The 13,225-nt window shown below is 48.5% G+C and overlaps 1 protein-coding gene across 1 annotated transcript; it reads left to right on the top strand.

Moving 5' to 3' along the window:
- Positions 1-1,943: 1,943 nt before the first annotated feature.
- Positions 1,944-8,787, top strand: LOC310918042 (ly6/PLAUR domain-containing protein 2-like). Its single transcript, XM_083876748.1, has 3 exons — positions 1,944-2,299; positions 4,780-4,899; positions 6,431-8,787. The coding sequence occupies exons 1-3, from the start codon at positions 2,248-2,250 to the stop codon at positions 6,640-6,642; spliced, it is 384 nt and encodes a 127-aa protein (XP_083732874.1). The 5' UTR covers positions 1,944-2,247; the 3' UTR covers positions 6,643-8,787.
- The last annotated feature ends 4,438 nt before the right edge of the window (positions 8,788-13,225 follow it).

Below are 13,225 nucleotides of genomic sequence, written 5' to 3'. Positions count from 1 at the left end.
TTAGGGTTTTGTTTGTTTGTTTTTGTTTCTGTTTTTGTTTTTGTTTTTCCATTAGGATCCCGTTTTGTTCTTGACAGTGGCAGTGGAATTCCACCTGGGAAAGCCACGAGGGTGTTGCTACTTCCAAAATCATCCTCCCCTCCAACCCCAACACACACCTGGACACCACCTGTGGCTGTTTGAGTTGGGTTTTGGGTTTGTTTACAGGGCTCCATCTCTCCCTAGGCTCCTGCTCATCTTTAGATCAAGGAATACCTTAAAGGTAACAGACCTTAAAGATCTTTCCTTGCCTCCACAACTTTACTGGGACACTCCCAAATTCTCTTTCCCTGAAGTCTGGCACTGCTGCACACTCAGCCCCTCTGTAGGAGCTCTGGTGTTTTACCAGAAAGATCCCCAACCTTCCCAAGCCTTTAAGACAGAGTTAAGACAGTGGTTAAGTGTTTATATTTATATATATATATTTATATTTGTATTCATATTCATATTCCTTCAACCACACAGAATTATCCCAAAAATTTCTCAGCATGGAACAACTTCCAGGTACGAGAGGAGGTCTCCATGGACGTTTCCGCTCCACAACCCACCAAGCAGCTTCACTGTGAAAGCCCACTGTGCTTTCCCATTGAGGCACAACCACCTGGAATGCTGAAAGCACTGGATCTTTTCCAGTTTCATGGCTGTTAATTGGGGCATTGCTCAAATGTGCCTTGAGCTGCCCAGTTCTGAGCAAGGACCTGGATGGAACCAGGTCTGGTGGCTTTCACCAAGTGGATTTTTTTTTTCCTATGTGCCCAGAAAGTTATGTTTTATCCAGTTTTTGTTTTGTTTTGTTTTGTTTTTGTTTTTGTTTTTAGTACCTGAAATCAGAGAGCACAGGAAAATAAAATAAAGGATAATTTTCACTCTCGTAGAGGAGGATTAGGATGTAGTCTTTCTCTGCCTTTCCCACAGCTCTGTCAGCTTTGTGTCATCCATGGTTGTGGAGTGGAAATTTTCATTAGCAATGCCTCTCGGGTTACTGGGAGCCATCCTCCATCTGGGAAGAAGGAGAGGCTGCCGGGACTGGCAGCAATATTCCCACATGTGTTGTCATAACAAGCCTGTGACAGGCAAAGCTCCTCGTTAAAGCACCTTCAGTCACCTCATCTCCATCCCTAACATCTCCAAGTGCTCCAGTATTTCACAAACTTCGCCTCTTTGGCTTATTCAGCTGTTTTATGGGAAATTGCACAATGCTGGGGTTTTCCAATTTGGATCACAGCAAACCCAATGAAAAGTCTATCAGCTTTTCCTGTGAAAACACAAAATGCTGGCGGTTCAATGCAAAGGGAGAAGTAAATAATTTCTCCCCAACTCCAAGAATTTGAAGACATCTCCCCAAATGTTAGATAAGATGCAAAATAAATTACGACATTTGAAAGGGTTGCCTCGATGTGGATAAAGTGAAAATTGCTATCAGGAAAGTGCTGGAGTGGAAAAACTGATTAATTGCTCTATGTTGGGTTTATTTCCCAGCTTCAGGACAAAAAATTGGTAAATAACTGACTACTTTCCAAAGGAAGGCTGAGTGTCCTGCTTTGCCAGCGTGACCCAGGACCTGAGACCACATGATTTATCCCAATTCCAGACTTGGAAGCACCATATCCCACTGGCCTCCAAGTGCTTCCCACGCCCAGCGGCTCAGTTAATAACCAAAGGATCCAGAAACCAGGTTTGATTTTGAACTGGATTTGGGAAAAACAGACATCTTTGGGCAACCCCAGTCACGCCAGCCCACGGAACCATTTCTCCAAAGCACGTGGAAGCCCAGCGTGCTGCCGCTTGCCCCTTGTCAGTCGTTGGCCAGTGCAACACGTGCAACACAAGCCAGCTCCAGGCTGGTGGAGCCAGACTAGAAGGAGCAAACAAACCTTGTCACACTCCCCATCCAAGCCCTGGCACGGGGCCACACCTGGCAGTGCCAGCCGTGTGTTTTTCCTTTTCCATGGGACCAGCCCCAGGACATAAACCTGGGGAAGAGCTGAGGCACGGCAGGAGTCTGCTCGTTGGGGTGATGTCACCTCGTCAGAGAACTCGTTCCTCTGCAAATCCCAATCCAGACTGGAGCTGGGCTCTCCCCTGATCACCCCAAGGGAATCCGCCCACAGGATCAACAACAGGTGGTGGTGGAGGGTGGGAAAACATATAAAGCTCCCTGGGAGCAGCTCTCTGGATCTGTCCTGGTTGCCTGGATCTGCTCTCAGCATGAAGAAGCTCCTGGTGGGATTCCTGCTGGGCTTGGCGTTCGTGGAGTTGGGTAAGAGCTCCTCATTCCCAACACTCCAGGTCCCCCCTACCTGGGAAATTCCTGGCAGGGGGAGGGAGAGGAAGGAGCTGGTAACCCCCAGGCAGGGGAAATTATACTTTTTGTGTTGAGGAAGGTCAAAGGAGGGGGTGAAATGGGAAAGGGGAGACTCCTGGTGGGAAGAGCTGTGATGCCTTACTGGGAGCAATGCACATCCTTTGGATACCTGTCACCCATATCCAGGGATGGAGGGGACAACCACAAGGCACAGGGCAGGGCCAGCCTGGGCAAGAGCTTGAAGCGCCAGCCTCGACCTGAGCTGCCACCCTGTCCCTTCAGGAATGGCATGGGATATGCTCAGCCCGAGCTCTCAACATCCCTAAAACCTCCCAGCTGGCTGCTGGAAGTGCTGAAAGCCACAAGGTGAAGCTTCAGTACTGATAAGGGTGAGGGTATGAGAAATAACTCCAAGGATATTGGGAAGTTTTATTAAACCCCCAGCTCCAGGATTTTCCCTTATTTCAGGAGATAGATGGAAATGCGAAATTCCCCTGGGTCTGTGATAGGTGTGGATGTTGGGCAAGCTGCAGCAGGGTTTGGCCATCACTGTGTCCTTCCTTTGTGCTGATGTGACCAACTGCAGCTACATCCCTGCCTGGAGCAGGAATTCCAGGGATGGCACCAACCCACAGGGGTTTAACCTACAGCCCACGGGCCCCAGAGATCCTCAGGCTGGTTCTTTTGGGACCCTGGAAGATCTCAAAGGAAAGGCAGCCTGGGCAGGGATCAAACATCTCCATCTTCGGTCCTGTCTTGGATTTAATGGAATTTCTGAGAAACTACCCAAGGTCTCAAAGAATTTTATGGAAACAGAGTTATCAACCCCATTTGGTTTATAGTTGAAAACAGGCAGAAATAACTTTTTTGGGATGATCCAGAGGGAAGCAGCTGGTCTAGGCACCCCTGTTGTGGCTGAGGGGTGTGTCTGTGACTGCTCATATTCCCGAGGCTTGACAGCAAGGAATAGAAGCTCCTGTGGGACAGTGAGGAACAGGGAATTATCGGTTCCGATCAGGACACAGAGCCTGTCCCTGTTCAGTTCTCCTGTCCCAGTCCTTACGGATTTGGGCTCTCCTCTTCCATGCGACCTTCCCATAAAACCCATGTCCTCTAAATGCCCCACCCAGAGTCAGTGAAAGATGAGGGGGTTGAGGTTTTCCTTCCTTAAACCTGCTTTTAACTGGGATTAATTCCCCCAAGGCGCTTCCCACCTCACCCATGAAAATGTTGAGGTTTGTGAGTGGAAACCACCTCACCCCAAGGGCTGCAGGGTGGTTTCCCGAGTGCCTGAAGCCAGAACTGCTCCATCCATCCTACACATCCACAGACATCCAAATGATTGTTGATGATGTGTTACCTCTGTTAAAATATAAAGCAGCCTCTCATGGATCATTGGGAAGGGATCTAGTGAAGTCCTGAGCTGGGATAAACAGGGATGGCTCCACCACCACTGTTTACAGGGAGTATGTCCACAAGAACATTGAAATATTCCCATTTTTAAAAACCAAAAACCTCTTTTTACTTCTGCAAAGGGACAAAGAGAAGTTTTGCACTGTGTAGGCTCTACCCCACAGCTAAATTTTCCAAAGGAGCTGCTGCAAAGAGCAGGTGCCTTAAAAAATTCCTTCCGAAGTCAGGTGTTCAAACCAATGCCTTCAAAAATATTTATGCTTATCACAAAGCCCCAGAGGGGAAGAAGAAAACAGCGTCGGTGTTGGATTTTTACCAATAGATGGCACTGGACGCTTTCAGGTTGTTTTTCAGCGGGTGGAAGGAGGGTAGGAGAGAAAACCTCAAACCAGGCTGGTTTTTATCATCGAGCCACAGCAGCAGAACTTTGGAAAATCCAAGGATTATTAAAGTCCAGCTCCTGGCCCTGCACAGGACATCCCGGCAATCCTACCCTGTGCCTGAGGGCGTTGTCCAAACTCTTCCTGAGCTCTTGATGCTATGAGCACTCCCTGGGGAGCCTGTTCCAGTGCCTGACTACTCTTTTCCTGGATATCCAACCTAAATTTCCCTTGGATTCTGTCACTGCTCCAGAGAGAAGAGATCACTGCTGCCCCTCCACTTCCCCTCATGAGGAAGTCGTAGATCCCAAAAAAGTTCTCCCCTCATCCTCCTCTTCTCCAGGCTGAATTCTTACAGAGGATGCTCAGACCCACCAAAGCTCCTCAAGGATCAGGTCCCTCTAAATCCCTCTTTTTCAGGCTGCTGAGCCTCCAAAGTCATGCTCAGGCTGCTGCGACACCACCCTGGTCCTCCAGTGCTGGGATTTGATCTTTTCACCCCCAGCATATCCAATCTTTGCCCTGTTGCCTCCAGACACACTTAATTTGGGACACTGCTGCTTCCTTTGGTCAAAAAGCTGTAGATTTGGGTCTGTCTTCCTCTGCTGTGTCACCTCAGAGCCCTTTCTGTCCCCTCTGCAGCCCAGTCCCTACGATGTTACACCTGCAGGGAGCCCACAGACATTTCCAACTGCAGGACGGCCGTGGTGTGTCCCCCCAGAGCCACCGTGTGCACCACGACACTGCACTCCCTGGAGACAGGTGAGTCCCACCACTCCCCCTGAGGGGACAAATCCCAGAATTCCAGGTTGGGTTGGGCTGGGAGGGAGATCCCTGAACTCCAAACCCCCCACATTCCATTATCCCAGGTTGCTCCCAACCTGCTCTTGGCCATTTCCAGGGATGGGACAGCCAAAGCTTCTCTGGGAAACCTGTTCCGGGGCCTCACCACCCTCAGAGGGTAGAATCCCTTCCCAATTTCCCATCTAGCCCTGTGGGGAAATGGATTTGTAGAGAATTTTTAAAGCCTGACAGAAGGCTCACACAGCCTTGTGTCTCTGTATGCAAACCTTGAGATGAAGTGTGCTGACTTGGAAAGGTCATGGAATAGGACAGACATTGTTGAGAGAGAAACTGAACTGTAAACAAGTTTCAAATTATGACCTTGCAAATTATGACCTTGCAAAGATCTATTTGACTGGATGTTTTTTGAGAAATAGAACTATGAAAGATGTGTTGTAGCAAGATCCACGTGGGGTATTTTAATAGATGATTGGTTTAGAAGCATTAGCAGCATTGTGTGGCAAAAGGTGACAGGCCAAAAAGTGCTTGTAATGAATTGCAATTAGGAAATAGTTTGGCTTCTGATTGTGATGGAGTGAATTGTAACATCTGTATTGTCTCACCCTTCTCATGAGACTGAAAATAGAATAAAAGTTTTCTAAAACACCTCTCAGTTGCCCCATCCCTGAGTCAGAAAAAAAGGTTTTTCTGACATAACCCGGCCCTCTGGCAGTGGGATGCCATTCTCTGTGTCCTGTTCACTCCATCCCTTGTCCCAAAGTCCCTCTCCAGCTCTCCTGGAGCCCCTTCAGGCACTGGAAGGGGCTCTGAGGTCTCCCTGGAGCTTCTCCTCTCCAGGTGAACACCTTCAGCTCTCCCAGCCTGGCTCCAGAGCAGAGGGGCTCCAGCCCTTGGAGCAGCTCTGTGGCCTCCTCTGGACCTGTTCCAACAATTCCCTGTCTTTGTCATGTCAGGACCCCAGAGCTGGAGGCAGCTCTTTAGGTGGAGTCTCAGAGGGAGGAGAGGAGGAATCACTTCCCTCAATCCACTGGCCACACTTCCCTCTCCCCATCCCAGTCCCAGCTTGGATTATCCTTTAACATCCCTATGAAAAGCAAGGTGGAATTATCCCACTTTAAAGAGGGAAGGAGAGAAATCCATCAGCTTTGGAGCCTCACAGTGAAGTATCAGGACTCACTGCACTTGTTCCCTCTGTGTTGCCTTTCCTAGCCGATATCTCTATGGTCCCTGAATTTATAGATTGTGCAAACATCTACAGGGAATTGCGTCCCTTTTCCATGCTGGAATGATTTTGCAAGGAGCAGGAAGGGGAGAGAGAGTCAGCAGAGAGAACTGGCAGACCTGTTCCCACAAAAAATAGGCTGGACCAGAGGCACCCATGGATTAGGGATGTCCAACACCTCCTCTGTCAGCGTTTCTCAATCCCATTTTCCTTCACTGCTTTATCCCCTCTCTCACCTCCTCCTCCTCTCCAATCCACCTCTCCCAGGTTATCCCTTTTTTGGCAACCTCACCGTGACCAGGGCCTGTGAGGAGGAATGCCTCCCCTACAACGGGATAGGAGCATCCAAGCCCAAGTCCTGCTGCTACACTGACCTGTGCACGGATGATACCAAGAACAGCGGCGGGGTGAGGAGCAGCCCTGCAGCGCTGGCTCTGGTGGCCCTGGTGGCTGTCACCATCCTCCAGTGCTCCCTGTGAGCTCACAAGTGTCCCAGCTCCAGGCAAAGCCCACCACTCTCCCTGCCAAGCTGCCTCATGAACTCTTAGACGCTTTGGGAATGTTCTTCTTCACTGACCTGTGGCTTCACCCCATCCTCAACGCTGGATTCAAGCCAAGAGTTTGGGCACCTGGACTTAAACCCCTCACATCTCCAGATTCCAGCTGTTTCAGCAGATGTTCCTCACCTTCAGCTGCTTCTGCCCCTCAGGACCCACAGAGAACGGGTTGGGATGAAAGGAACCTGAAAGATCTTCCAGTTCCAGCCTCCTGCCATGGGCAGGGACACCTTCCACTATCCCAGGTTGCTCCAAGCCCCATCCAACCTGGCCTGGAACACTTCCAGAGATGGAGCAGCCACAGATTCAGCTTCTCTGGGCAGCCTGTGCCATGTCCTGACTGACAGGAGTGGATGGATCTGGGCCCAGTTACCTCCTGCCCATCAGGATGTGGGTGGCAATTGCAGAGAGCTGGCACTTAATTCCAAGAAAAAGCTAAGGAATGAGTTCAGAAGGGCTCAGCTTCCACGTGGGAATGGGATGGATTTCTGGAAAGCTCAGAACACCCCCTGGACTGACAGACCAGGGTAGGTCAGACCTGCAACTCAAGTTTCCAAGTTTGGCCAGACAAACACACCCCATCCCCCTCAGCTAATGCCTGAGCTCAGCTTGCAGTTGGAGCTTCCAGATTTCATTTTCCAGATGTTTTAAAGACTATTCCAAGCAAATTCTTCTCTCATTCTGCCCTCCCTTCAGAGCAGAAACTGCAGGATAGAAAAAATAATGGTTATCCCAGACACTCAGATCTGGGAAAAAGTTGGTTAAAAGTGCTGGGATCTCAGCTGTGGGATTGCTTGGAGCAGATGTGGGATTGATTCTGTCTGCTGTAAAAGCAACTGGAGTGGAAGCAGATATGAATGAGCCAGGTGTGCCCAGCTCACAGAGATGCAGGAGATTTGCCATTCCCTCTGTTCCAATTTCCAGGGATCAGCCAGATGATTGGGAAACAAGGGTAGAGTGGAGCGTGGATACACCCCATGCACCATCCCTGTGTGTTCACGGCATCCCTGCAACCTCCTCTGTGGCAAAGTCCATTTTTCCTCCATTTTTTTTTTCCTTTTTCCACTCTCTTTCCACAAGAAACCCAAGTAGGAGGCTCTGTTTCCTCCTTGCACAGAGGGAATAGTTTCTCAAGGTCTGTCTCAGTACCATTTAGAAAAAAAATCCAACAATCTTTCATTCCTTGGCAGAGATGAGCTCAGGAGGATGATGAGCCCTTTTTCCCTGGAGGTGAAAGCCCTCAGAGCTCCACTAAAACACTGACAGCTTCCCTGAAAACCCCCTGGTAATGCTGAGATCTACAGGGAGCAAATGCCACGGAGAGGATAATAATTGGAAGTTACTCGGATCCCAGTATTCCACCCACCCTGGCAGACACTGAGCACCAGCCCCTGCTTCCCACTCGTCTGTTCTGTTTTTCCCTGCTTCAAAACCAGTCGGATGTGTCAGGCCAGAAGCAAAGCTCCATCCCTGCCATCCTCAGATCACATTCCTTTTTTTTTTTTTTTTTATCCTGGCTCCCAGCTCTGCCTCCAGTAGCCTTTCCATATTTTCTGCAGGGTCCTGGCCTTTACTTTCCACGTGTGGATGGGGCAGGGTCTGGATACAAAGGGACTGAGAGGGTGAGGGTTCCCTTGTGGGTGAGAATTTAGTAAATAAAGTTGGATTCTCTGGTTTTCAGCCTGCAACACTTTTTTTTTTTTTTTTTTTTTTTTTTGGTGCTTGATATTTCCGTGGAAAAGGCATGTGGGGCAGCACAAGGTGCAGGGAGGGGGTCTCTGGCTTGTTTTCAGCTCCCAAACTGCCCTGTGCCAGACAGGGGAAAACCACACAGAGGGATGGGCAAAGGAGTGCAAAAATCCTCCTTGGAAGAGCCAGGTTTAAGGCTATCCCTGCTGGAAAAGGAGGGGGAGGAGGGTAAAATACAGTCCAGTGGGACAGGAGGCTCTTTTGGGATATGCACTGGGAGAACTGGACCAAAAGAGAAAGTCCCTGAGCTCAGCATGGAGGCCAACAGGAGGCTGGGAGTGACTGTGCTGTGCTGCAAAGATGCTCCATGTGGGGACTGTCCCCTTGTGTCTCCAGTGCAGCATCCTGCCCCTCCTGTCACCCAGGATTTACCTGCCAACGTGACCTACGAGTTTCTGTGGGAGCCAAAACAAACTCAAAAGCAGATTTTTTTTTTATCTTCAAAGCACCTCTAATACATTCCTTGATTAGGAGAGGTGACAAACCCTTCACACAAGGATTCACAAAATGGCTTTTTTTTTTTTTTTGCATTACAAGTCACCCGTTCACACTGTGGCAGCCACAAGGCTGAGCACGCATCACTGGGAGCACTTTAAAAAAAAAACTTAGTTGCTGATTTTTTTGCTTATTGCTGTTATTTATCCCTCCCTTTGCTCCTCAGGAGTTCAACCCAGCCAGTGCCACTGCCCCAGGAAATGCAGGAGATTCAAAGGCCTGGCCGGACTTTTGCGTCACCAGGTCGAGCGGACACGGGGAGGAAGAGGTTTAAATATAGGCTGGAGAAAATAGAACAGAGGAAAATGTGTCTCCAAAGGGCCAGAAAAAGACTTGCAACCTCTCGGCCCTGCCGGGTGAGGCTTCACAGCCAGAGGAATCCAGCACTGGTGCTGCTCTGCTGAAGGAATTTTTCTTGCCTCTCTGAGGGCTCATTCTGCCCAGCACATCCAGAGATTTTTAGATTTTTATCTCCAGATTTGAGGGCATTCCTCGTTGCCTTTATTCTTTATCTGCCCCCTCCCCCCCCCAAAAAAAAAAAAAAAAAAAAAAGCCTTTTCCATCACCTTCCAGCCCTTCTGCAAACATGGGGCAGCACTTGAGATCTGCAGAGTCATGGGATGGTTTGGGTGGGGAGGGAGCTTCAACATCATCAAATTCCAACCCCTGCCATGGGCAGGGACACCTTCCACTATCCCAGGGTGATCCAAGCTCTGTCCAAGCTGGCTTTGAACACTTTCAGGAATGAGGCAGCCACAGCTTCTCTGGGCAACCTGTGCCAGGGCCTCCCCACCCTCCCAGGGAGAGGAATATTTTCCTGATCTGCATCTCCTGTTTCCAGTTACAAACCTGAAATGCTTTTTTTCCACCCAGAAATTAGAGACTAAAGAGCAAGAGAGGCTCATCTGTGAGGATATTCCAGCTGGGACACCCTGCTGAGTCCCACCTCAAATCAGGGCTATATAATGAGCCTTGAGTAGCTTTTACTTGTGAGCTTCAAGATTCCAGAAGGTGGAGTGGGCATTCCAAAAGATAATTCCTCCTGTGGAAAAAACACAACACTCAGCTCGGATTCAAACTGAAGGAGGAGCCACGTTCAATCCTGGTTTGCCCCGAGCAGGATTCCCAGAGAAGCGCCACAGGAATAGCAGGATTAATATTTAAAGGACTGGGTTTTCCCAGCAGAGATCATTTCCAGTTGCTTTCCACAGCAGGACACTGGTCAGGCCATGAGTGGTAGTTATCCCAGCATGCTCCAATTGCAGAGGTGGGAAACACCAGGAGCTGTTTGTCTGCTTCTTTTTTTTAAAAAAATTATATATTTTATCATCTTTGGGAGTGAGAGAGAGGAAAAAAAGCCCCACACACCCCTCTTGGCACACACATCACATCTCTCTTTCACATGAGATGTGAAAGAGAAATGGGATAAGGGCAGAAATTATTGCAATATTCCAAGAGCAGGAAAAAAAGAAGGGGATATTTTTTGCAGTCAGGACATTGCATGTAAAACAGAGCTCTGATGTCATCAAATGCAGAGAGGACTTGTAGTTCTTGCTAAAAATACTTATCTAGAATATAAATATACATTAGAGTGTAGCTGCGAGGCTTCTGGAGAGCTCTGCCACAGCCTTGTATTTACAGAGAGGGATTTAAATGTTTAATTCTGCACCCTCAAAGGAAAGTCACTCCATCTGAAGGAGTTATTAATTATGGAATGAGCCTGGCAGCACTGAAGTACAGCAGCAGTGATATCATTTTCAATATCACTCACAGATTATTTCTCATCTCAAACCTATCATGTGCACTTTTTTTCCGGTCCTAAAATAGAGCTATTTTTCCATATTAGGGTTTGGAGGGCTTGGAGCATCTGCCTCTGACACGGCAGCACATCCTCTCTTGGATATCTTCATTTTTCTCCTGCTTGACTCTCGCCTCCCTAATTCCAGAGGAACACAGAATCCTCTTTCCCTCTTTATTCTGCACAGCCCCAGGCCTGAAAACAAAACCCAAAAATGAGATGAAAAAAACCTTTCAGTGTCAGCAGCAAATGTGTTGAGGGGGAAGGAAGTGGAGCACAGCGTCGTGGTTGGGATCTTAATTTATAAAAGTCATTTTGGGTCACTTGGATACGAGAGAGATGCTCAGAGTGTTGTAAAAGGCTGGGGCAGATGGTCTGGGTGGGCTCCACCTCCAGCACAGACCTGGGGCTGCACTCTGCACATTCCCATCAGGTTGGAAAATACATGGGATGTGTTTTAATCCCTCTGTGCCCTGGTCTGGGTCCTGATCCCTTTTATCACTCCACCTCCATTGGACAGATGGGAATTGTCATACGTTGGTGGCTCCAGGCTTGGTCCAGCCACACATTTTTTAGGACTGAGTTTTAAGTTTCTGAATATCCTCAGTAAATATCGGTGAGGATGTTGTGCCTTGGGGGGAAACAATTTTGCACCAGTTCATGGTTGGGCAAATTGCTGAAATCCATGGGGTCCAGCATGTTACAGGGGACTGAAAGCCAAAACATGAAAACTATGGATCAGAATCCCAAAAACCTACTCCAGAACAAAAATCTGAACAAAAATCCTACAGGATGCCTTTGGCCAGGAGGTCCCTTAATGGAATCATGGAATGCTTTGGGTTGGATGGGTCTGTAAAAATCATCAAATTCCAACTCTGTGTCATGGGACACCTTCCATTATCCCAGTTTGCTCCAAGCCCTGTCCAACCTTGCCCTGGAACACTTCCAGGGTTGGGACACCCACAGCTTCTCTGGGAAACCTCTGCCAGGGCCTCCCCACCTTCACAGCCAAGAATTTCTCCCCAGTATCCCATTTATCCCTGCCCTCTCTCAGTGGGAAGCCATTCCCCCTTGTGTAGTACAAGGGGTAAATATGTTTTCCATGTCTTCAGATCTCTCCTGCCTATTCCAAGGACAATTTGATCTTTCTCCAGTCACACCCCTGTACCAAGGCACAGTGCAAATCTTGTTTTAATGTACAGCCTTGCCCTGGACTCCTCATCCAGGAGCAATAGAGTTATTCCTGTCTTGTTGGGACTGGGACATCTATCCCTTCACATCCTTGAAAAAGCAATGACTTTCACTCAATAATCAGGGAAGGAGATATAAAAAATTTCCTGGGAAAAGCAGGTTGAGTGAAATCAAGGTGCTCCAGACTCAGTGCACTTCCTCCTGCAGTACCTTTGGATTTAGAATCATGGAATCACAGGATAATTCCTGAGTTGGAAGGGACCCACAAGGATCATCAAGTCCAGAGCCTGGCCTTGCACAAGACACCCCCAAAAATCTCACCAGAGGAGCAGAGTGAGGAGCTTGGGATGGTTGGGAGACGCTCTGCTCCTTCTCTGAGGCGTGCTGCTCCACACATTCCTTGGCTGCTCCCTGGGTTCCCTGGAAGAGGCACAAACACGGGCTGGGGCTGAAGGCTTTGCCTCCCTGAAATCCGGGGGCGGGTGGAGATCTGCCAGTCGAAACTGTGCCCTGGGCAGTGGCAGGATTCCAGAGGGTGGCTGGGAGCCAGCAGGGATGGGAGATGCTTGCAGAGGGACGTGCCACTGCTCCCTGTGAGGAACATCCCATCCAAAGTGGGATTCCTGGGAACAGGCTCATTGTGAGCTATCAACATGCTTCGATGTCGTCCTTCCTCACAGACCTTCTGAATCCTTAAAAAGACGTATTCAGTCGCTTTAACAGTGTTGGGAAAGATGAATCAGGAAACCTTATAAATACGATTGCTTAGCAAAAGATTCTGAAAATGTGAAAACCTGTAATCGAAATGAAAGCTTACTTTGAGTTGTAGGATACCGAGTCTTAGTTACTGTATAACCTAAAGACAATAGCCTGGCCAGCTGAAGGAGAATCCCTTTGGATGAACAATACCTTTCTGCTGGCTAAGGGATCCAAAGGTCAATGTAGCAAAACAGAAAGTCTAAAGAGTAGTTTTTAGAGTTTAAAATATAACACATGGTAATGTAGTAGTTCTTATAGGCTGTATGTAGATTCTATAGGGTTTTGTGTCTTGTATTGGTTGGTCACTGTAAATTAGAATATTCATCACAAAAGGAGATATAATGTATTGTAACCAGGACCTCGCTCTCTTGGTTTTCCCCCTCTCTTCCCTCTTCGCTCTCTTGGTTTTCCTCTTCGCCCTGTCCTCTCTTCTCTTCTCTCTTCCCCCTGCACTCTAACCCCTGCCACATTTCTCTAGCTCTCTCCCCTCTTCTTGCCAGCTCACCAACCCCT

Source organism: Zosterops lateralis (genome assembly GCF_965231275.1).
Source record: "Zosterops lateralis genome assembly, chromosome: 1".
Classification (NCBI taxonomy): domain Eukaryota; kingdom Metazoa; phylum Chordata; class Aves; order Passeriformes; family Zosteropidae; genus Zosterops; species Zosterops lateralis.
Note: the sequence above shows the minus strand (reverse complement) of the source record. Positions and strands in the feature narration are given on the sequence as shown.

Excerpts from the sequence above, each read along its gene's own strand:
- LOC310918042 (XM_083876748.1), top strand. The coding sequence starts at position 2,248 with ATGAAGAAGCTCCTGGTGGGATTCCTGCTGGGCTTGGCGTTCGTGGAG. Across the intron at positions 2,300-4,779 it reads CTTGGCGTTCGTGGAGTTGG|CCCAGTCCCTACGATGTTAC; the intron begins GTAAGAGCTCCT and ends TCCCCTCTGCAG. Across the intron at positions 4,900-6,430 it reads ACTGCACTCCCTGGAGACAG|GTTATCCCTTTTTTGGCAAC; the intron begins GTGAGTCCCACC and ends CACCTCTCCCAG.